This window comes from Dromaius novaehollandiae, chromosome 17 (genome assembly GCF_036370855.1).
Source record: "Dromaius novaehollandiae isolate bDroNov1 chromosome 17, bDroNov1.hap1, whole genome shotgun sequence".
NCBI classification, from domain to species: Eukaryota; Metazoa; Chordata; class Aves; order Casuariiformes; family Dromaiidae; genus Dromaius; species Dromaius novaehollandiae.
The window spans coordinates 3,549,787-3,571,677 of record NC_088114.1 but is presented as its reverse complement, the minus strand read 5'-3'; the positions used below and the strand labels follow the sequence as shown (position 1 = coordinate 3,571,677).

General features: G+C 54.1%; 3 protein-coding genes across 3 annotated transcripts in view; 2 read left to right on the top strand and 1 right to left on the bottom strand.

The window, feature by feature from the left end:
- Positions 1 to 7,636, top strand: part of SETD1B (SET domain containing 1B, histone lysine methyltransferase) — a 52,104-nt gene extending 44,468 nt beyond the window's left edge. The window contains exons 15-18 of the mRNA XM_026114510.2: positions 354 to 485; positions 1,391 to 1,510; positions 1,916 to 2,053; positions 2,758 to 7,636. Of these exons, the coding sequence (XP_025970295.2) occupies positions 354 to 485; positions 1,391 to 1,510; positions 1,916 to 2,053; positions 2,758 to 2,931 (564 nt within the window). The 3' untranslated portion in view covers positions 2,932 to 7,636. The remainder of the gene's footprint in view (positions 1 to 353; positions 486 to 1,390; positions 1,511 to 1,915; positions 2,054 to 2,757) is intronic.
- Positions 7,637 to 9,821: 2,185 nt separating this feature from the next.
- On the bottom strand, positions 9,822 to 15,580 carry HPD (4-hydroxyphenylpyruvate dioxygenase). Its single transcript, XM_064521964.1, has 15 exons — positions 15,451 to 15,580; positions 15,177 to 15,203; positions 14,189 to 14,251; positions 13,958 to 14,062; positions 13,840 to 13,882; positions 13,669 to 13,751; positions 13,248 to 13,337; positions 12,941 to 13,044; positions 12,469 to 12,546; positions 12,129 to 12,291; positions 11,668 to 11,739; positions 11,249 to 11,371; positions 10,953 to 11,069; positions 10,650 to 10,773; positions 9,822 to 10,063 (listed from the first exon to the last, which is right to left on the bottom strand). Exons 1-14 carry the CDS (start codon positions 15,451 to 15,453, stop codon positions 10,663 to 10,665), a joined length of 1,182 nt encoding a protein of 393 aa, XP_064378034.1. The 5' UTR covers positions 15,454 to 15,580; the 3' UTR covers positions 9,822 to 10,063; positions 10,650 to 10,662.
- Positions 15,581 to 16,984: 1,404 nt separating this feature from the next.
- On the top strand, positions 16,985 to 21,526 carry PSMD9 (proteasome 26S subunit, non-ATPase 9). Its single transcript, XM_026114669.2, has 6 exons — positions 16,985 to 17,217; positions 17,840 to 17,942; positions 18,883 to 19,076; positions 19,634 to 19,735; positions 20,273 to 20,361; positions 20,711 to 21,526. Exons 1-6 carry the CDS (start codon positions 17,104 to 17,106, stop codon positions 20,736 to 20,738), a joined length of 630 nt encoding a protein of 209 aa, XP_025970454.1. The 5' UTR covers positions 16,985 to 17,103; the 3' UTR covers positions 20,739 to 21,526.
- The last annotated feature ends 365 nt before the right edge of the window (positions 21,527 to 21,891 follow it).

Below are 21,891 nucleotides of genomic sequence, written 5' to 3'. Positions count from 1 at the left end.
CTGTCCAGCTTCCAGCTGAGAGAAGCGCTTTAGTTTCCCTGTTGAGGAATTGGGGCCCAGCACTGTTTCCACTCCCACGCTGTCCTCTACAGCTATCAATGTCATGCAAAGTGGTGTCTTCCTACCTTGTGGCTAGGGGAGAGGTGAAGCATTGCTCCGGCTGTGTAGAGTTGCCTGTTCGGGAGTTGCTGGGCTGGTGTTAGTGTTCGCTGTGGGATGTTTTAGGAGGCCGCGTGTTCTGCAGCGTTGTGCTGTAGCATAAGTGATTGTACACGATGCAGAGGCTGTTGCTAGGCTGGGAACGTGGGGTGTCAGCTCCATGGGATCAGCTTTGACCACCCATCTGTCCCCAGGGTATGAGCATCCCTGCCCAACCTCACGCTTCCACCCGGGCTGGCTCCGAGAGGCGGTCAGAACAACGCAGACTCCTCTCCTCCTTCACTGGTAGCTGTGACAGCGACCTGCTCAAGTTCAACCAACTCAAGGTAGGACAAACCATATGATTATTGCTTTGTGGAGGGGCTGGCAAGGAGCAGGGCAAAGCCAGGGCAGGAGAAAGCCGTGGATGCCAGCTTTACCTGACCTTGGTTGTGGTCATCTCTGTGCTGGGCACCTTTGTGTGTGCCAAAGGATTGAGTGGGGCCCAGAAGTGTTTCCTGAGCTCTTTGCAAAATCATCTCTGCAGAGCAGGTCAGAAGTACTTTGGGGAGCTGGGCTCTGCAGCCTACGCGGTTGTAGCGGCTCCTGTGAGCAGAAGAGCTTCTCTTCTGGAATGAGCCAGTGTAGAGTCTCTTTGGGGCACTTGGCTCTCCTGCACTTCCATGTAATGCAGCTCAAAGACCTCTGTGATCTAATTTACCTAAACAGACAGGAACAGAGCAATCACGGGGAAAATGTGACACTTAGCTTAGTGTGGTCCCCTTTGAGGAGCAGAGACGTGAGCTGCTTGACAAGTGAACTCGTGGAGCTTGAGCCCTAGTCAAAACCACGAGATGTGCAGAACGGAAAGAGGGACAGTGTGTGCATGTGTACTGATCAGTAACCAGCAACTGCTTATCGACCGTCCCTGCGCTGTGCCCACTGAGAGCAAAAGCTGTGGAGGGAATCACATCCCGCACAAGCAACTCTGGTGGCCCCAAAAGGTCCGTTCTCCCAAATGGTGCATGGCCAGTGGTAAAAAACAAGTACCGCAGCTCTGTGGGACCTCCTGTCTCCGCTGTCCCCACTGTCACCTCCGGTCACTGCTGGGACAGAAGGGAGCTGAACTGGGTTGATGCACCCCAGCACTGCTTGTGGCTGGGAACGTGCTGGGGGTGCTGTACCTGGGAATCGCCTTTCTGTGCTGTGGCTAATTCTGGGCTGGGATTTTGGGGTGTTTTTTTCCATGCAGTTCCGGAAGAAAAAACTAAAATTCTGCAAGAGCCACATTCACGACTGGGGCCTCTTTGCTATGGAGCCCATTGCAGCTGATGAGATGGTGATTGAATACGTGGGTCAGAACATCAGGCAGGTAAGCTGGACCGTGGGGCTGGGACTGGGCTAGGGTGAAATTTGAGCAAAACAGCCCTGAAAGGGCAGATTATCCAAGTCTGACATGCTGGGCTGGAGCCCCTGCTGTAAGGCATTAGCTGCATAAGCTAGGCAGAGGTTGGCATATGGTTTGGAGGTGAAAGGGTGGGATTTTCAATGACCCATAGGAATTAGGCACCCAAATCCTCAGGAAATAAGCTCTTGAAAAGCCCATCCTGAACTTCTGTGATTTCAGTTAAGTCTCTGTTCTCTTGGGGTATTTGGAATCGTACGTCTGTTGAAAAGCTGAGTGACACAAGCGCAGCTGAGATTAGTGCAACGTAGATCTGTGCTTTTCTGAGCATCTCTGTGGCACGTTGTGATGCAGCCTGGGGGTTTTCTGTAGGTCATTGCTGACATGCGTGAAAAGCGATACGAGGATGAAGGCATTGGAAGCAGTTACATGTTCAGAGTCGACCACGACACCATCATCGATGCCACGAAGTGCGGAAACTTTGCCAGGTTTATTAATCACAGCTGCAATGTAAGTATCACATCTCTTCATATAATTGTGCTCTGCTGAAGTGATAATCTTGTCAAGCCCTCGCTAACTCTGACAAGGGCCACGCTCAGGAGTGGCAAAGTGTTGCAGGGTTGTGATTAACTGTTAAGGACCTGCAGTAGATCAAAGCAGAGTCTAAACTAATGTGAGGAGGAGATTTGAGAGACCTGAGAAATTAAACGTGCAGTGAGATAGTGCACTCAGTATCTCCCAGCTGTGCTGGGGGACCCTGATCAACACTGTTTAACGACATCCAGGGAGTATTTCCTTAAAACAGAACAAGCCTTAGCATTATTATTCTGCTGTGGGAACAATGTCCTTTCATTGTCCGCACAGAAAAAGTATCTTCTGCCCTGGTAGGCAGAGAAGCTGCTCTTAGCCTGTGAGCAGAGAAGGCTCTTAACCTGCGACGAGCTCAGTGTAGCATCATCCAGGGTCTTCTGCACCATGAATGACCAGAACGTGGATGTTGTGGAGGAGCACAAGGAGGGCTGCGCTGCGTTCAGGCTTCACGCCTCCCTCTCCCGGCTACCTGCTGGCTCCCCTGTGTCCAGGCTCTGGGAATGTGGTGGAGGGTGTCTAGGAAAAGGACGGCCGCTCTATTTTAGTTTGGAATAATTCTGTGGAGGCTGGGAAGCCATGGCCACTGGGAGCCTAAATCATTCCCTGTTCTGTCACCCTTGCAGCCAAATTGTTACGCTAAAGTGATCACCGTGGAGTCTCAAAAGAAGATCGTCATCTACTCGAAACAGCACATCAACGTGAACGAGGAAATTACCTACGACTACAAGTTTCCGATAGAGGATGTAAAAATCCCGTGTCTATGTGGCTCTGAGAACTGCAGGGGAACCCTAAACTGAACTTGAGGTTTCTCATCACTCTTGCACCTTCGGCCATGTCAGAACTGTGGTAACCAGGTGTGGTTGCACTTTGCCAAAAAAGAGAGGAAAAAAAAAGAAAAAAAGGAAGAAAAAAATTAAAAAAGAAAAAAATATTAAAAAAAGAGAGGAAAAAAGAGAAGAAAAAAAACAAGCAAGTTTCGCACTTCTGCCAGGATCACGAATGAAAGCAAAAAGCGCACATGCTTACGAGGACTGTTTATGTTTCAGGTGCTCTTTCCTTTTCAGATTCAACACGCACACAAAAAGGTGATTACCATTTTGTGGCATGGTCTATCCAAACACTAGCTTCTCTCTGTTCGGTCCCTACATTAATGCTCCATGATGGGATAATGGTACCTTTTTTTTTTTTTAATTGTTGTTATAAACCTTCATCTTTTCATAAATGCTGCTACCTTTTTTTCATCAGTTTTGTTGGTTGAAAAAGACATTCAACGTTTAAATGTGAAGCAGAGACTGAAAATGCCATATAAGGTTTGTTGGGAGCTTGATTGGCTGCAATTGCACAGACTTCTCAGAGTAAGCTGTAAATAAATGTAAGGTTGATGTTACAGAGCAAGCCAGCGGCTTGAGGGGGTGTGAATGGGCTGCGTGCGTGTGCTCGGTGCGTGTGTGCGTATGGGGATGTGTCCGCAGTGAGGCTGTAGGTGAACTGTCCTGCCTTTGCGTTAGGGATGAGCCCGAACAAGTCCCCGAATCCGGACGCCCTGGGGAGCGGTGAGCTCTGCCGCAGACCGCAGCTCCAGCGCCTCGGGCTCATCTCTAATTTTCATACACTGTGCTGGTATATTGGGGGATCCAAACCTCAGCATCCACACAAGGAAAATTTTGGATACAGAAGCGGAGCCAGTTACGTAGCTGTAGGATCGCGGTGCAGCGGATGGCCTTTTCGGATGCCCGTTTCTTGCGGATTGGCTTGTCTTGCATTGAAAAAAAAAGACTGAGGCTGAAATTAAGTGGACAGCACAGCCCTCGGTTACGCTGTAGAAACCTTGCCCTCCTTTTAAGTGTACAGTGGAGCCCATGTCGCTAGCAGGTGGTGGTGGGAAAGCAGCTGATGCATTTCTCGTGTTGGTTTTTCTCCCTGTCACCTGCACCTCCCTGCCCCTGGAGCGCTCGCGGGGGGAGTGTGTGCTCCGGCCTTGGATGGGGGAGATGCCTCTCGTGATAGGAGAGGAGCTGCCGTGCGGCTCCCTCCCTCCGTTACACAGTAACTCGCCCTCGGCTGGGCCCGTCCTTCCCGTGCCACCGAGCACGGAAGAAAGTGCTCCCGAGCGCGAGTTACGGTAGCAGCGCCGTCCTCCCCCATCTGCGGTGGGAGAATGAACGGTTTTTAGATTCGGAAGGCGTCTTTTGAAATCGTTTTCCAACCCGCGTTGCCCTTGTAGATGTACCGAGGTGAAGCTGGCAGCTCTCCGAGAGGTTCCCTTTACGAATGGGCCGAAACGCCAAAGAAACGCTTCTTTGGATGTGATCTGGAGACGATGCCCGACCATTCGGGGATGGACAGGATCAGTGTTTCAGCTTGTGTTGAATTTCTCTGGCTTTAAAAGTAGAGATTAGTTGTATGAAGCCTTGTTAATTGGCTTACAGGGGAAATGGCAATGTAATTATGAAATGCAGACATCTGCATGACTTAAAAACTAAAAATCTTTCCCCCACAAAGCAAATTGGACAGCTGTTGTCTGAACCCTTTTCTGATTAGTGACGTTTACTCTCTGACCCAGCTCCGTGATCAGGGGTTACAGCCTTGCAGTGAGTTTCCCAGAAGTTTTTTATGCTGTTACTTGGAATTGCCAGGCCCGTACTCTGGAGCGGAGCCTGTGCCGTAGGCCGGACCTCCGTATCCCAATTTCTTCTCCAAACAAAAGGCCTCAACTAGCAGGAACACACCGACTGCTACAAGCTGCCTTAATACCGCCTGTATTCCTATCTGAGGACAGTGAGATTGTCCCTAGGGTTGGACGGTCCGTAGTTTCACCTCTGGTTTTGTTTTGCTTGTTGTTTCCTTTGGGTTTGGGTTTTTTTCCCCCTCTTTGTAAATCTCTCCAGCAAGTGGGTAGTCGTGACCCAGAACCTAAAATTATGAGAAGCACAAATAGTTTCTGTCATTGAGCATTGGTTGTAGCTACAGCTGTGGCAGGAGCATTTGGGAATTAAAGCGGCTGCTTTTTTCTTTATTATTATTATTTTTTATGTGGTTCCTCTTATTGTGTAGTAGCCCCAGTCGGCGCCTCTCTGGCCTTTTGCGCTCTCGCAGCTTCGGAAATGCACAGACGTTTCCCGCGTCTCCGAGTTCAGATGCTCTTGGTCTCCTTCCTCTCTGCTCCGCCAAACCCCTGCGTGAAGGTGGGTTTGTGGGGAAAACGCCCAGCCCCGAAATACGTGCTGATGACTTTGTATTTCCCAGCTTCTCCGTGTGCTCTGGAGCTCTGGTGGGACAGGATTAGCCCCCGCGGTTTGCCTTAACCTGTACCGAGGGGAGCAGCCGGCCCGGGTGGCCGGCCGTGGTCTGCTGAACCGAGACCGCCGGGTTTGGCTCCTGCGTTTTTAGAGCACTGAAGGGATTCGGGTGCCAAAGCTCACGAGCACCTACGTCGCACGGGCTCTCCCAAAACGTCCGTAACCAGCCCCTTGTAGGATTATGGACAGAAAAGTGGGTTTTCCGAAGCGCCGAGCTCCCAGTAACCCCCTGGAAAAACGGGAGCTGGGCGATGCTCGGCACTTCCGAAAACCCACCTTCCTCTGGGCTCCAAGCCGAGCGTGAGGCTTCCCTTTTCCTCCCTGGCAGTCCTGGCTCGCAGGTCGTCCGCGGCAGGGGCTCCGGCCGGCCCCGGGGATGGTCCCCGCGGGTGCTCGCCGCTCGGGCGCTGGGGCGGCCGCCGCGTCCCTGCAACCGACCGGGTGCTCGCTGGGGCTGGGTGGCCCCGGAGGTGCCTTTCGCACCCCTCCGCGGTGCTTTGGCTTGGGCTTAGGGTGAGAGGAGAGGAGGGAAGGGCAAGGGCAGCCGGGGGTCTTGGGGCAGCCCGTGTGCCCGCGCCGGTGCCGCCGAGACCCCGCGTGCGGCTTCCCCCGGAGATTCACCCACGTAGTTTCACTCCCTGGAAAGCATCTCCCTAGTTTGCTTTGACTTAAAACTAAAACTAAAGAGAGCGAGACGTTGGCTGTGTTCCCTGCGAGGCTGCATCTGGCTTCAGGATCTCTGCGTGGGGCAGTGATCCTAGAGGATAGTCCAAAGTTTGGAAATGTCACCTAGATTTTCGGTTTCCCGGGAGGAATAAGCTTGGTTCGGTGTGTCGCTGCCTTCGCCGCTGGCGTTCCTCGGCCGCGTGCTCTGCTCGCGGATCCCCGCGCCGTCGCCCGACGTCTCCGTTTGTCTGTTGTTCATCCCCGCGTTTCCAGTTCCAGCTTGGTCCCAAAAGTGGTCCGTACCTGTCCGGGGCCCGGGAGGGGAAGGGGCTCATCCCGCAGATATTTATATTGTATAGAGCAGCTTCTTTCTACAAGAAAAACATTTTTAAACTCCAACAAAGTATACAGTAGTTTCAGTTCCGGTTTTTGTGACCTTTTTCAGGGATCATTTCAGTGCATTTCTGTATAAAATAAAAATTTAAGGAGAAAAGGATTTTGAAGTATAAAAAAATGCATCTTCTGTACATAGGCAAACTCAAGAATCTTCTCTTCAAACACTGTTTCTTGTAGAAACATGTTGAAATTTTTTTGCTGATTTCTTTGTACTTCAAGAGCATGTAAATAATTTATTAAAAGTGACTATTGTAATTTGGAGTTCTTTTTAAAACAGATTCCAGCTCTAACTCATGTCAAGAAGGTGGGCAAGAAGGAAGGACTAAGTATAGCAAAGGAGCTGGTGGCATTTACAGCTTGTGTCAAGCTTTGTATAATGTAAATTCTGTACAAATATGTTTTTTTTTTGTCAAATAAATAGATGAAATTAGAAGCATTAAGAAACTGAAGACAAAATTGCCAAGTCAGGCTTCTTTTTTTTTTTCCCCCCCTCAGTCTGAAACCTAATGTGCAAAATCTATTTATTTCAAGCGAGGAAATGTGTATAGTCTAATAGACAACCTAAAATGTATTTAAGCGAGTCTGCAACTGGATTTTTTCAATTTAATATTTTTGTTTTCTTTTTACAAATTTCCTCCTTAATTGCCACTGTAGTATTTGTCCAAGTGAAAAGAAACACATTATAAAGGACACACTCAAACGAATGGGCAGTTTTAGAAGCAAAATCAAAGAACACCCTGCTCCCGAGGCGTGCAGTTTCCCGGTTCTGTCAACAGGTTGTTTTAATTCACAGTGTGAAAATAAAGGGCCTCCTTTAAAAGGAGGCAGGTAAAATGGTTTGCAAAGAATGAAAAATCTTATTTTTTTTTAAGTTCCTTAAAAGAAGAAAAAAATCTCTGCTTTGAAGATTTAGGATTTCTGCTTTTTCTTTTGTTAAGCAAATTTATAAATTTAGGGATGTTTTGTGCATATAGAATCTGTCACCAGTATGTATCTTGTTTTGAAGAAAGTGTTTTTGTTGTGGATGTGTCATGCTGTATATATTTGTTCATATTTTTGTGAATTGAATACTATGTACCATTGTATTATAGTAACTTTTATAAAGCAAACCATAAATATACTGACTTTTCTTACAGAAAAATGCTGTTGTGCTTAATGTATAGCCACGGCTGCTTTTGTTTCTCAGACCCAGGCTAGGAACCAGGAGAGCTCAAGGAACCAGATCCAGAAAAAGAGTGCAAAGAAGTGGTTTTAAGAGAGGTTTACTGAAAACGCTAATCCTGGGGTACTGGCAATGACTTTTAAACACCATCTTACGAATACTGTGTGGAGGAAGTACACGAGCAGTTTAAGTTTATGAACTTAGCAGAGAGAATTGCCGTAGGATTGAAATCCTGGCAAGTTTTAGGAGACCGGGAGCAGCCCCTCGCGGGCCGGGCTGCCGCAGGAGGTGCCGGAGCCCCGGCGCGAGGCCGGTGCCGGAGGAGCAGCCGCTCGTGCAGAGCCTCTTGCCGCGTGCGCGTAGGTGCAAACTGCCTGTTAAATGGGGGAAGCGGAGGCAGGTAATTTGTCCCTGATTCCTGGACAGAGATCTCAGCCTCGACCTGTGCTCCCCGCTCCCGGGTTTTGCAGGGCCAATCGCAGCACTGCCCGGGGAGGCGAGAGGGTCGCTGCTCCTCCAGCCTCGCCAGAGCCCGTCTCCTTCGGTACTCCTGCCTTTCGGGCCTTTTTTTGACTTTAGTTTGGTGGAAACCCTTAACTTCCCAGTGCGGGTGCTGCTCGGCGCAGTGGGAGGTGCCGCTCCCTCCGCCGCCCGCCTGGACCAGGCTTGGTGCCGCGGGCACCGCGATGGGCTCCGCCGTCTCCTCCGACGGGATGTGGCTGCTGCCGAGGCTTGCCGTGGGATAACGGCTTGCTTCAGGCTTTTGGGGCTGGTTAAGATGATGCTGTAAGGTTGTCAGGGAGCCAAAAGCCTTTGAGTTTTTCTAAATGACTTTTTTTATCCCTTTTTCTTAAATAGCTTTTTATTTAAATCTGAAATTAATTCTATTATCTGCATTTAACAGGAGAGGGAACTGGAGAAGCCAAACTGAGGTTTGCTGCTGATCGCTTACTGAGCTGACGGCAGCCGCCTGCCTCCCCGTGCAGGTTTGTAATGCTGTGGCGGTGTTTGAAGTGGCTCCTCCAAGCTTAGAAAGAGAGACCTAAGGCAGAGGGTGGTGGAGCAGCTGGTAAAGGGGGGAAAACTGAACCCAGGGGAGGGTCTTTGCTGCAGAGGGTTTCACAAGGTGAGAGGCAATTCCCAGGTCGGTTCTCAGCTATCCCCACTTTTACAGCTGACCTCAGTGGCCAGAAAATACTTAGAAATGGGACTGGAGAAGTGAGCAGCCCACGTGGTCGTAGAGGCTTTCGCTGGCTGCATGAGGCGTTTTGGAGGCCGACTTGCTCCCGGGGCCCCGGGTTCTCCGGGCTGCGGGAGGAGCAGCCGCCGGGGCCGAGCTGTGGGTAAATTACCAGGCGCTGGCGGGATATCCCGGGATTTCACCCCGCAGCAGGGTGAGCTGGGTGCTCCGAGGTCGCTGCGCACGAGCCAGGCTTTGCAGCGGGTTGCTTCCGCGCTCCCCGTGCTCAGCCTGGCTCCCCGGGGACGTGGCTGATGCCGGCACGGGAAAGGTGAGGGGACGCAGCTGGAGGCCAAACCCCATGGGGACAGAGAGCAGGAGGACGGCTGGGGCCAGGGCCAGGTCTCTGCCACCGCTGGGTCCCCACACCTCGTCTCCAACCTCAGGTTTCTTCCAGCAGAGGCCCACGTTTGGTGGCCAGAGGTGATGGCCACAGCTCCTCTCCCATGGTAGCCCCGTCCCTGCGAGGCTCTGCTGCCTGGGCTGGGCGTGAGGGCTGCTCCGCACCTCCGCCACGTCAGGATGCTGGTGGGACTCGAGTCTGGGGGGCTTGTCCTGAGCCTCAGGCTCGGGCCTGGGAACGAGGGCTTTTGCTGCTCCAGGCTTTGAGCAGCTCCAGCGCTCCTCACCAGGGTCAGCGGCGAGCGGCGGTGGGTGGGCAGGGGCTTTGGAGGGCAGAGCTGCAGCAGCGGAAGACTCAGGGCACCAGCAGCCCTGTGAAGTTCTCCAGCAGTCGCGAATGAGCTCTGCAGACTCCTCAGGGAGCCTTTGCAGTCTTTGGTCTCTCTTGGCCTTATCTGTGTCCAAGGATTTGACAACTGGGCTCTGCAGATGCTTTTAGAAGGCTGTTGTTCAGTCTGCTGCAGCCTCAGTTCCTCCCCGTGTCCCTACAGCCACAGAGGGAAACTCACCAGGCACACGAGCTGCGACAGAAACGGTTTTATTGTGTCGGAGGAGAAAGTCCCCTCGGGAAGGCCTGGGACAGTGCCCAGAGCGATGTCCCGAGGGAAGCGTTCCTGCGCAGCCGGGATGTGAGCCAGACCATCACCGCAAATTCCAGCAATTACTTCTCCAAGTCTGAATTAAATATTGGAGAAACCCCAACTGTTCATCAGTTCCGGAATTCAAAGGTATCAGAGCAAGGCTACGTTACATTGAAAGGAAGGCTGAAAAACATAAATTAGATTAAATCTCATTCCAGGAATGTTGTAACTACCCTAAAACCAAGTGTATAATCGCAGGAAATTCAAACTCAAGATGGAATATAAAAGTAATTTTAAAAGATCTTATAAAATATGAGATGCACGGAGAGGCAAACCCCATCATGCTTTCCTCCCAGCTTTCCTATCTCAGCTTCCCGCATAGTTAAAATTAATGGAAAACTTTGGAGAGACTAAAATTAAGCACTCCTGGTTGTTTCTTCTGTCTTCCTCCATAACTGAATGTCTCCTATGACAGAAATGTTAAGTCTGCCCTGTGTTAAGAATTCAGTAGCTTGGATTGGGTTAAATTGGCAGGTTTGACATTTCCCATTTTCTCTCTCCCGTGAAGTCACCAGAGGGCAGCGTCTGGGCTGGGTCGGGATAGATTTGAGTCCTTTTACATTTCCAGCTTGGCAGTGACTTTCTTGGGTGTCTGACACTTAGTTCTGGGCTGTTTCCCAAAACATGGGCCGTTTCCTGGTTTTGTTTGTTAATCAGCTTGCTAAGGACGGAGGCTGCGTTTCTGCCAGCGCCGGCGGCTGCCGCTCACCCAGCCGTGTGCTCTAGAGGAGGTTGATCTCCCCGTTGGGATCCAGGACAGTCAGGTTTCCTCTGGCATCTTGGTCAAACTCGATAGCTTCAAACAGAGACTTGAAGTTCCCAGCGCCGAACCCCTGCAGAGACAGACCGTTACAGACCGTGCGGACAAGGCAACGGACTCGTTAGATCTAAAGGGGCGGTAGAAGAACAGCGGTAGGAGTTGTCTGGGTGATGGTACTTGAAGCCACAGAGGCTGCGACTCGAAGCCCAGACCATCCCATCTTATCTTTATCAGTGACATCCTCAAACAAACCTGGTGGTTATGACGCTGGATGACCTCCAGGAAGAGCGTGGGTCTGTCTTGAACTGGTTTAGTGAAGATTTGGAGCAAGTATCCTTTCTCGTCAAAATCCACCAGGATTTTCAGTTCCTGGAGAAAAGTAATAAAAAACTAGCTGGAAGAGCCACTGAGGAGCAAAGGGATCCCCCTGCATCCCTCATCCCTATGAAACGCTTCCCGTGATACGGCCTGGGGAGAGCTGGTCCACCGCAGATGCCAGGCTGAAGCTCAAAGCTTTTCTCTGCCGTGCCTGACTTGACCGGACTCACCGCTAGCTTATCGATGTTCTCCTTCACTTGGATTTTGGCAGTTTTCAGCCTCTCCCGCAGCAGCTGGTAGTAGCTGGATGGCACGTCCATGAACTGCATGCCCCGCTGCTTCAGGTTGGTGATCTGTAAGGCAGGGGCAGGCCCGAGCGCGGCTCAGGCTTGGGGCTCGCTTTGGTTTGGGCGTGAGGAGCTCCGGGCAGAGACTCAGGGCCCCTCCACGTGCAGCCAGCTGGTCCGTGCCCACGGGCAGGCCGCGGGGATGGTGCCGGAGGATGACCCAGGTCTGACAGCAACCACCGCATGAAGACACGCCAGCCCCCGAGCCCTCTGGGGGCTCCTCGCCCTGCGGTCTGGTGAGGGAGCCCAAAGCCAAATAAATGCTCAAAGGCAGTGGGCTAAATCCACCGCGTCCCACTCACCGCCGTGATGATGTCGGAGGTGTTCAGAGCAATGTGCTGCACTCCCGCCCCGCCGTAGTAGTCGATGTATTCCTATAAGAAAAAGTCCATGCTGTTAGCGGTATCACAGCTCCGACAGCTGAATACGGGCTTAAAAACACTAAAAGCAAAATCAACTCAGGGACACCATGAAGTGAAAAAGACGCTTTATTTGTGAAATCGGAGGCAAGCTGGCTCTGTGCCCTGTGGGAACGCAAGCTGCTCCGCCAGGATTTGACAGCCCTTTGCAGACCAAGCAGAGAAGGGGCTGCTTTCCAGCGAGCCGCTGTCAGCCCTGCAAGCCTGTGCCAGCTCCCACGCCCTCCCGAATCGCTCGCCCGCTGGCTGTGCAGGGCCCCTTGCCGTTTTGGTTCACCCAAGACCCACTCTAGTCGACGGCAGCCTGATGCCTCAACTGCCAGCACTAGCCCACGTGTGCTCACCTGAATCTGGGATTTCTTCTTGCCAAGAGCTGGCTCGTTTATGGGCATCTTTATGGTCTCTTCATAGTTGGTGACCACGATGGAGCGCAGGGCACTGAATTCGGTGTGCAACTGCTTGTCATCCACGGACCAGAACCGATGGAACAGCAGGTTCTTCTGGTACCTGGCCCGGGCCACAGAGGACATGTTTAAATCCCGCCATGTCACAGGTCTAGCCTCACGTTAATGACCCTCTGCTCTGGCTTAATTAGCCCTCAGCCACGAATGGCTGAGATGCTGGAGACCAGCCCAGCGGTGCCACTGCTGTGTCACACCTCCCGCCAGCCCTCCCCAGTCCTACCAGTCTGCCACCGGGACCATCTGGAGATCTGGCTGGTTGCCCACGACATGGTCAATGAAGTTCAGCTTGGCGCTCGGTCTGCAGGAGGAAATCCAGGTCAGTCCTCAGCCAGGCTAAGGGGCACTCGGCAGCAGGGGCAGGTCCAGCTAGGCTCTTACGTGGATTTCTCACCCCACACCCAGCTCCCACTCAGGGAAATGTACTCAGATCCCTGGGAGCCCCTCACGGTACCGTGTGGCTCTGAACGTGGGTGGGCATCTTGACCTTGTAAGACCAGGCCAGAGGGGCTGCAGTGGGGAGGCCTTTACTGAGCTTAACCATGAACTTGTGGACCCAGGGAGCTGGTGGAGAAGGTCACATCCAGCCTCCCTGCGTGACAGCATGGCCCATCTCCAGTCATGCCCGAGCTGGAGCTGCTGGTGTGTGGTGGGAAGGGGAAGGAGCCGGGCCAGGCCCTCTGTGAAGCACTCACAGCTTCGGCAGCAGGGGATCCTTGAAGAGGGGCGCGTGATAGCCGGGGAGGAAGAGCCCCTTGTAGTTGAGCTTTTCTATCAAGGTGTGAGTCGTGTCGCCGTACTGCGAGAGGGGAGAGAAGCCGTCGTGTGCCAACCCTGCTCCTCGCAGGGACCTCGCAGGGCCCTGAGCGCCAAGGTCCAGCTGAGCCAGACCTGGCCAAGGCTCAAGATGGTCCTCTTCCTCCTGGCAGCGTAACCCCACGCCGGAGCCACCGGCCGGGGAAACACAGGGAGAAGGGGCTCAGCCCAGCGCCCGCCGCTTACCGTCTGGATCATGGCGAACTTCACCTTCCCGTGTTTGTCCTCCTCTACCCAGGGCTCCTTCACGACCACTGCTCCGCGCTCCCTGGCTTTCTGGGCAGGAGGAGAGAAATCCCGTCCCGGCGCCCGCGCGGGCTGGGGCCGGGTGGCCGGGAGAAGGCCCGGAGCGTCCCCCCGCGCCAGGACCCAGCTGCACGGGCGGCCGCAGGTCCCCGAAACCGCCGAGGCAGCAGCCGCTGGCCTTGGCGCTGGCTTATTTTGTCGCTTTTCCCAAGGGTTGCTCCGGCGCGGCCAGACCTGCTCGTCGCCCGCTCGTTCCCCCGCGTAACTCACCGTTTCGGGGCACCGAGCGCCGTTCGGTGCGGACAAGACCCCCGCCGCAGCCGAGCCGCCCCTGGGCGAGGAGCCGGCGGGCGCTGCCTACCTGCACGATGAAGTCGCAGTCCTCGACCTCGAAGGCGACGTCCTTCACGCCGTCGCCGTGCTTCACCAGGTGCTCCCCCATCTCTGCGGCGAGCGGGCGGCCGCCTCGGTCTCGGGCCCGCCGCCGGGGCCGCCTCGCCCGCCCCGCGGAGCCGCCGCGCCGCCGCCTTACCTTCGTTCCCGGGGTTGAGCGCGGAGGAGAGGACAAACACGATCTGGGAAGGGAGGCGGCGCGTGAGGCGGCCGGCGCGGGCTGCGCGGCCCCAACGGCGCCGTGGCGGCCGCCCCACCTTGTCCTGCCGGACCACGTGCGACACCACCTCCCGGCTGCCGGTCTCCAGGCCCCGGTAGGCCAGCTCCTCAAAGCCCAGCTTGCTGCAGTAGTACGAGGCGGCCTGCGGCGGGCGAGACGGGCCCCGGTGAGGCGGCGGCGGCGGCGGCACCGGGGAGGCGGCGGCCATTTCGCGGCAGCCCTGGCCGCCGTCCCCCCGGGCCCGCGCGCGCCGGCGGCGGCTCCCTACCTGCTTGGCGTTCCCGACCCAGAAGGTGATGGAGTGGAAGTGGATGAAGCGTCCCCGCGGGGGCTAAAGAGAAAGGGGGAAAAGGAGAGGAGAGGCCGGGGCGCCGCTGGCTTAGCTGACTGCTGCAATTGCCCCAAAACAAGGCTTTTGCAAAGCGTGTGGCGGCTGCGGGGAGCGAGGCAGAGCCACCGGCGCGGGGAAGCGCCGGCGAAGGACGGGGAAGAGCCTCGGGAGAGAGCGGAGGGGCTGCACCGTGCCCTGGGATGGGGGAAAAACGACATTTGGGGAGCAAAGGCCTCATCCAGCCTAGTCCTGCCGCCTGCAAACACCCTGCTCCCTGAGCCCGGCGGTGACGACCGGGGAATTACTCCACGTAAAAAGTGGCAAAACCACCGGAGCCGGCGGGTGCCACCGGGCACGGGGCCTGCCGCGTCTCGCCAACCTTGTCGCGTTAAAGATTAACCCTGCCCCGAAGCGCTCTTGCCCGAGGGCCGGCGCGGGGACGAATCGCGCGGGGAGAGTCCGGCGAGCCCCCTGGCCCCGGCCCAGCGCTTTTATCTCGTGCGACGCCGGTTTAACCCCGGCCGGCAGCCGGACGCGTGTGCGGCCTCGGAAGAGGCAAAAGCACTTCAAATGAAAACACTTTAAATGGGAAAAAGGTTGCGGATAGGTATTGCGGTTAGAAAGAAATGTTACAACAGGCGAAGCTTCTGCTCAGGCGTTAGGTCTAACCGGCAAATACCCGTCACCCCCCGTTCTTCGCTCCCCTCCCAATCGAGAACAAAAAGCCAAAGAAAGGATTTCTGTCACTAACTGCGATTTACAATGAGAAACCGTCTCCATGCGGCCCAGCCAGCGTGCAATTCCACTTTTAATTCTCCCAGGTAATCGAGGAATAAAGAATTAATATTATCAGCTTTGCATTAACAGGGCTAGTATTTCGCACGAAGCGACAGAGAGAAACCGCTGGCTGCAAACCCGCTCTTACCTTCTCTCCCTTGTCTGTGTAAGTCGTCTGAAAAGAGAGAATTAAAAGAGAGACACGTTAGCATTTCGGAATGGCACGTTAATCCCTGGAGACCTGCAAGCCAAAGGTTGGTTTATAAAGCACACGTTTTCTGCACAACTTCTATCGTATTCACTAAAAAGCCGCGTTCAGAGAGAAAGAATAACGAGTAACGGGGAATTCTGCACCAGCGGAGACACGGCCGTTTAACCCCCGCGGTGTCGGCTTGGTTCAGATTTCTCTTTCTGACCCTCACCATTTTTGTGTCCTGACGGTTGTGACAGCGGCAAGAGGGAGTGAGTCTCCGGGAGCGTTTAATATAGTGACAGGGTGACAGAAAGCTCCTCCTTGGCTCCACCTTCTCCCACCAGCAACCCGAAACGGTTGCAATCCAGCGATTTATTTGGTTTGGGCTGGAACCGGTCCTGGCCCGGGGCAGAGGTGAGGGAGCAGGGCCTGGGTCAGAGCCGCGTAGGCTGCCAAATGCAAGACTGTCTCTAGGGACTTGGGACTTGCAGAACTGGGTTTCCTAAGGGATGAGTGGCTTGATGGGGTCCCACCGGGGCCGGCCCGTCGGTCGCTCGGTCCCCTCGAGGCTTCGGCTCGGAGTTGGTGCGGTCGGTGCGCATGGCTGCCAGCGCGGCCCCTCTCAAGGCTGTTTGCATTTCTGGCCCGGAGCAGGGAGAGGTTAAATGCACAACGCAGCGTGCACACGAGCACGTTCCTCTTCGGTGCCTCCGGGACCGGACCTGGGCACGGCACGGCTCGAGCATGGCCGTGGCGACGCTGGCACGAGCACGCGCCCGCCTGCGCCAGGCCCACCTGCGGTTCGGCGGTACGGCTCGCCCCGCGCGAGCCCGAGGTTGTCCCTCCCGCCAGGCCTCCCCAAATCCCGCCACGGTCGTTGCAGGGTGACGCAAGAGCAGGCAGCACCTCCCCACCGGCCCCGCTGCCTGCCCGCGGGGCCCTTCACCCCTTTCCGTGCCGGCCCGGGGCGGGAGGCCTTGGCCCCCGGGGCCTGGGGCGGGCTCGAGCCTCCACCTCGGGCTTTCGGCACAGCCAGGGAGAGCGCGGGCACGTCCGCTCCGCCCGCGCGCTGCCATCCCGTCGCCCATCCGCCTACAGCCAAACCGGTGCCCGCGCTCGTCGCTCAGGGTTTGTCCAATGTCAGTGTTTAAGGTGCAAAACCCCTGGGCAGGGGGGCCAGGCCGCCTGAGCCCTTCTCCCCTCCCCACGCCGGGAGCAGGGACCGGGCGTGCGCCAGGCGAACGGGCTGAGGGCCTGGGGACACTCGGTGTCTCCTTCGGCCACCGTGAGACCAACGTTGCGAATGTCCAAAAAGCAACGGCGCCTTGCCCGCAAGCGGCTAAAAGCGCTTGCAGAAAGACGGAGGAAGTACAAAACCTTCCGCAGGCGTCAGCGGGTGAAACACCAGCGCACGCGCACGCAGCCCCCAGCCCGCCGCGTCTGGAAGCGCTTGGGAAACCAGAGCGGCACGAACCCCTCGCGCTCCAGAAGCTGCCCGGAGGCACCCGCCGGGAACGATCAGCATCAAAGGGCTTTAACGGGGCGTAAACAGCACCGGGGCAGCTCCGTGCACACAAGGGGTCTGGCCGGGGGGGCCTCTCGCCCCGCTCCGCCGCGCACCAGCGTCCCACGGACGGAGCGACCCTCTCCCAGCTGCAGCCCCGCCCCGCCCCCTTCATCAGGCCCCGCCCCCTGTCTCCAGGCCCCGCCCCTTGTCTCCAGGCCCCGCCCCGTCCCCAGGCCCCGCCCCTCTCCTCAGCGGGCGGAGCTGCAGCGCCTGTGCCCGCCCCTCGCTTCGCCGTCTGTGACACGCCTTGGCTCCTGTCGCTCCCCGTAGCGGCGGTTTCCGCGCTCGCGCCGCTCCGCGCATCCGGGCGCCGCCATGGCGCAGCCCGCGGGCGGCCGCGCCGTCACGGTGAGCGACGTGCAGCAGCTGGTGAGGAAGAAGGACGAGATCGAGGCGCAGATCAAGGCCTACTACGAGGTCCTGGAGGACGTGAGTTTGCCCGGCCGCTCCGCGCCGCGCCGGGCCGGGCCGGGCCCTGCGGGGCCCCGCGATGGGCGGGGCGCGCGTGGGGGTGGGGGTGCGTGTTCGTGGTGCACGGGGAGGCGGGGGGGTACAGGACCCCAGGAGGCCTCATGGGTGGTGGTGGGGGTGATGTGCGGGGACGCACTCGTGTTCGTGGGCGTGCGGCGCATGGGGGTGCGGGGGGCGCGTGGGTGTCTCTGGGCGCCCTCTGGCCTCGCTGCCCCGCGCGTCCCCCCGCCGTGCAGGCCGTGCCCCCCCGGCCTTCGTGCCAGCGCGCAGCGGGGGCCGCCTCTGCCCCGTGTCGGAGAGCTGCGGGTCTGCGGGGCGCCGTGGGCTGTGCCCCACGCGGGCAGGCCTTGGGTGTTCCTCGGCTTTAGGTGCCTCTGCTCCTGTGGGGATCATCTCTGAGCAGTCGCCATGCCAGAAATTATTGTCAGACGGTCCCCACGGCCACCCTGGCATTTTAAATAGGCTTTTACCATCCAGATGTTCAGTTAAACATCTGTTTAGCACATAGGTGCATTTCTCTTCTGCACAATTAGAAGCTAAGAGGGGGTTTGCAGCTCCGTGACTGCCTTTCTGCCCGCAGCAAAAGGGTGTTGGGATGAACGAGCCGCTCGTCGATGTGGAAGGCTTCCCTCGTGCGGATATCGATCTCTACCAAGTTCGCACCGCCCGGCACAACATTATCTGTGAGTGGATTCTCTCTCAGTAACGCTTCTCTGAGGACGGGGCTGGGTGAGGCAGAGCCTCCCTGGGGAAGTCTCTCTCCTAGCTCACAGAGGAGGGGAGAGGAGCTCCACCACCAAGCAGGAATAAACAGAAGTGAAAATATAGCTGTGTGAGACACACACACATGCTTCTGTTATTTGGAAGGACAAATATCCTTAATTCCTGTTTGTAACAATTAGTAACAACCATACAGCTATTTGAGTAACTGAAACATCATGTTGAGCTGTTTGTTTACTGCAAGCATTTAATTCAGCTTGAAAAACTGAAAAACGGGGTTGGTCTGACTTTTGTTTTTAACCTATTTTGTTCTGTCCTCCTAGCTGACAGGGACTGGCTTGGTCAGTAAAATGCTTTTGTCCGCGTGCTGTTGCAGAGTCATTGAAATTTTTCTGCTGCTGCTGTGGAGCTATTTGGGATTCATGAAATGCAATGACGCATTTTTGTGGTGTTTATAAAATAAACTTTGGGTAAAAAATAGCTTGGCATTTACTTCCACTCAAGCTTACCTCATGCCCTGTATTTGGGATGGCTTTTGCTCTAGATACTTAACAGGAAATGATTTGATGGAAAAAGACTTCAGTTGCTTAATGATTTCTAGGCGACTTTGGGCCTCCTGGCCCTTACAGTTTCCTGGCATTTTGACTGAACTTTGTAGGGTGGTTTCCTCTGCACCTAACTTGTATCGATAGCCAGCGCCCTGGCTGCGTGAGCAGGGCTGTCACCAGCACCCAGTAGATAAGCTGGCAGAAGGTTATTGCTAGCCACAGCTGAGATCCAAGAGACCCAGAACACTGTTTTCAGACTGAAAGCTCGGTTGTGGGGGAAGAGGTGTCTGCCAAGAAAGAACCCTTAGATGGAACTCGCTCCTGCTGTCTCTGTGCTCATGGTCTTCTCCCCCAGGTTTGCAGAACGATCACAAGGCCTTGATGAAGCAGGTGGAGGAAGCTCTTCACCAGCTGCATGCCCGGGAGAAGGAGAAGCATGCCAAGGACGAGGCAGAAGCCTTGGCTGAGGCGATGAACCAGAACCAGAGCCTGCCACAGGCTTTTGCCAAAGTTAATGCAGTTACTCCAGGCTCTCCTGCAAGTATCTCGGTAAGTTGTGTGGTCTGGTAGCCAACAGGGAGGGCTTCTTTGGGACCTGGAAGGGAAATGTGGCAGATGGCTCTCTCTGTCTCCTTGCTGACAATTGGGAATAAGTTGTGGGTTCTTGGGTTACCTCCCCCCAGCCTTAAGCATTAGCTGAATGCTCAGTAACCTTCTCCACTGGCATAATTATTCTTGAAAACTCCTATGGCGGACACAGCCCTTGCATGCTGGTGCCAGGGCCACGTTGGGATGTTCTGTGAATAGATGAGTACTCTCTTCTCAGCTGTATTGTTGCACTACACAGCTCGTGTGCCAGACCTCACTGATCGTTCTAGCCTCAGTATTTCTCCTTCCATAATCAGAAAAAGGAATGAGTACTTGCTTCTTTTCTTTTTAAGGACATGAAGAGGATATAATGTAGTTCAGTTGCCTAAATGGTGAGATGACTAGGGTCTTGGTGCAAGTCTCTCCATGTGGCTAGGTGAAGGATGCTCCTGTGAACAGGCAGATATTGCCTGTCTTTGGAGAATGCAGATACTCATCTGCTTTCTCTCACTGTCCAGGGGCTCCAGGTCGATGATGAGATTGTGGAGTTTGGCTCTGTCAACGTACACAACTTCCAGAACCTGCAGAACATTGCCACAGTGGTGCAGCACAGCGAAGGGGTGAGCTAGTTTCTGCTGTAACTGTGTTCCCTTGACTGTCTTTATTAGCTGCAGGTTTTTCAATGGAATTTAGATCTCTGAGATCATCTCCTCCATGTCAGAAACAATGTCAAATTCAGTCTGTGCTGTTCTAGCCTTGTTTCCCCGCAGCACTGAGATAGTTTCTGCCTGGAGAGCTGGACAGAGAGAGCTAAATGGTGCATGATTTTTGCTGTGGATATCATCCCTTCTGTTCCTGCCCTGGAGCTTATTGCCATGCCACCCATGTGGCCTCACGGACTGGCCAGCGAAGCTCCCACAGCCATCGAGCACCTCATAGTGGAAGTGACAGATCTTGCTGAGCTGTCTCCCCACTGAATGCTCCCTGCTTGCAGATCTAGCTACAGGGGTGGGAATGGGAACTGCCAAAGAGGGCAGTTCCCCCAGGGCCAAATGTTCTTCCTTTGGTGCTTCAGCAAAAGAATGAAGAGGGATGACTTGATAAAGGAAAGTTGCCATCTTTTTGGTTTTTTCTTTTTTTTTTCTTTCCTCTCTCAGAGACCCCTGAGCGTGACTGTAATCCGCAGCGGCAAAAAAGTGCACGTGGGGCTGACACCAAAGCGCTGGGCTGGGAAGGGCCTTCTGGGGTAGGTTGCTGTTTCGCTTATCGGTATGGATGCGGCTTTTGCCCAGCTCAGAGCAAGCCTCCTGCAGCAGGGCCAGCTTTGGGCTCTGCTCTGTGTGTCGCTGCCTGCTCTGACGTACTTCGGTGGCAGGTGCTCACTGAGAGCTGGAGGCTGTCAGCTTAACGCGGTGATATGAGTAGATGGGTTGTATCAAACGTGAGCACAAGGGAAAGATCTCTGTGACCAGCTTCATCAGGGAAGGAAACCAATGGAAGAGGGATGTGGAGGGTCTGATTCATGCTGTGTTTGATCTCCTGTGTTTGTTTGGGAGCTGAGACATTAATCTTTCTTTCTACACTCTCTTTTTCAGCTGCAATATCATTCCCTTGCAAAGATGACCATTGCTTGGAAAACAGTAAAGTTGAAGCTTGTGCCTGCTTTCTGGACTCTGATCTGATTTGAAAACTTCCCCTGCAGTCCTCGTGTTTTTGCTGAAACAAGCATTTCAGAGGCTGTGACCTCCAGGTGCCAGACTCGCAGAGCGTGAAGAAGCTCTGGTAGAGCAGAGCCCTGCCACACTTCAGAATTGCGCTGCTTTGTAAGGAGCAGCCTGTAGAGCTGCGGGATATGGCTTCTCATCTCTTACACCCCGTATCAATTTGGAATCGGGCTATAGAGAAATGCAAAATTCTTCAGTTAATGAAGGACTTGATACAGATTCTAAAAAAGCAAGAAATACTCTGATTTGCTGATAACAAAGCATTTTTTTTCCCCGCCTAAAATTTCTTACTGAACATCTTGCAAAATATGCTAAGAAGTCCTGGGGCACTTTATCTATAATAATAGATCACAGTCAGGAAACATGCAAGTTTGATCTTCCCTGAGTTACTGCAACTTCTGAAGTTGCTAAATATGAAAGCATTTTCAGAACTCTAATTATTTTAAGTTAATGGGATAAAGAATAGGGGCTATAATACTACTTTTCTTTACTTTTAGTATTTCCTATAGTTATGACTATGTAAAATTAGTCCTAATTTGATATATATTTTTTTCAGTTTATTTGCTGTAGTTGGTTTTATGGTGTATGAACTTTTCAATGGGATTTTGGGGGTGATTGGTTTATTTTAAGCTTGTTTCCAGTTGAACTTCAAAGTCCTCTCCCAAAACAATAAACCCGAGTAATGCATCTCTCTCTGTTCTTGTAGAAGTTGTTATTTTGGGGCAATAATTGTGGGCCAGGTTGGGTGGGTTAAAAGCAGGTCTGCATAGACACAAAAGCATGATTGCTGACCTTCCAGTGCCAAAGTCCAGGCAAGTCTTTCATTAGTGCTTTGTAAGCAGCTTGTGGGCATAACTAACACATCAAACATAATGAGCAACTTTGCAGTAAATGTTAATAACCAGAACTGAAACGGACGAAAAAAGTGGACTGATAAAACACACTCGTAAGTCAGTCATTGGGGTCTCTTTGTTAAATTGAGCAGCTTTATCCTTTTGATATTTCAAGCGTTTGTATTTCGGCATACAATTTGACAGAGCGGATTCTTGCTG

Excerpts from the sequence above, each read along its gene's own strand:
- HPD (XM_064521964.1), bottom strand. Across the intron at positions 13,338-13,668 it reads ACTGCGACTTCATCGTGCAG|AAAGCCAGGGAGCGCGGAGC; the intron begins GTAGGCAGCGCC and ends CCTCCTGCCCAG. Across the intron at positions 11,740-12,128 it reads AGAAGAAATCCCAGATTCAG|GAATACATCGACTACTACGG; the intron begins GTGAGCACACGT and ends TTTTTCTTATAG.
- PSMD9 (XM_026114669.2), top strand. The coding sequence starts at position 17,104 with ATGGCGCAGCCCGCGGGCGGCCGCGCCGTCACGGTGAGCGACGTGCAG. Across the intron at positions 17,218-17,839 it reads ACTACGAGGTCCTGGAGGAC|CAAAAGGGTGTTGGGATGAA; the intron begins GTGAGTTTGCCC and ends TTCTGCCCGCAG. Across the intron at positions 20,362-20,710 it reads GCTGGGAAGGGCCTTCTGGG|CTGCAATATCATTCCCTTGC; the intron begins GTAGGTTGCTGT and ends TCTCTTTTTCAG.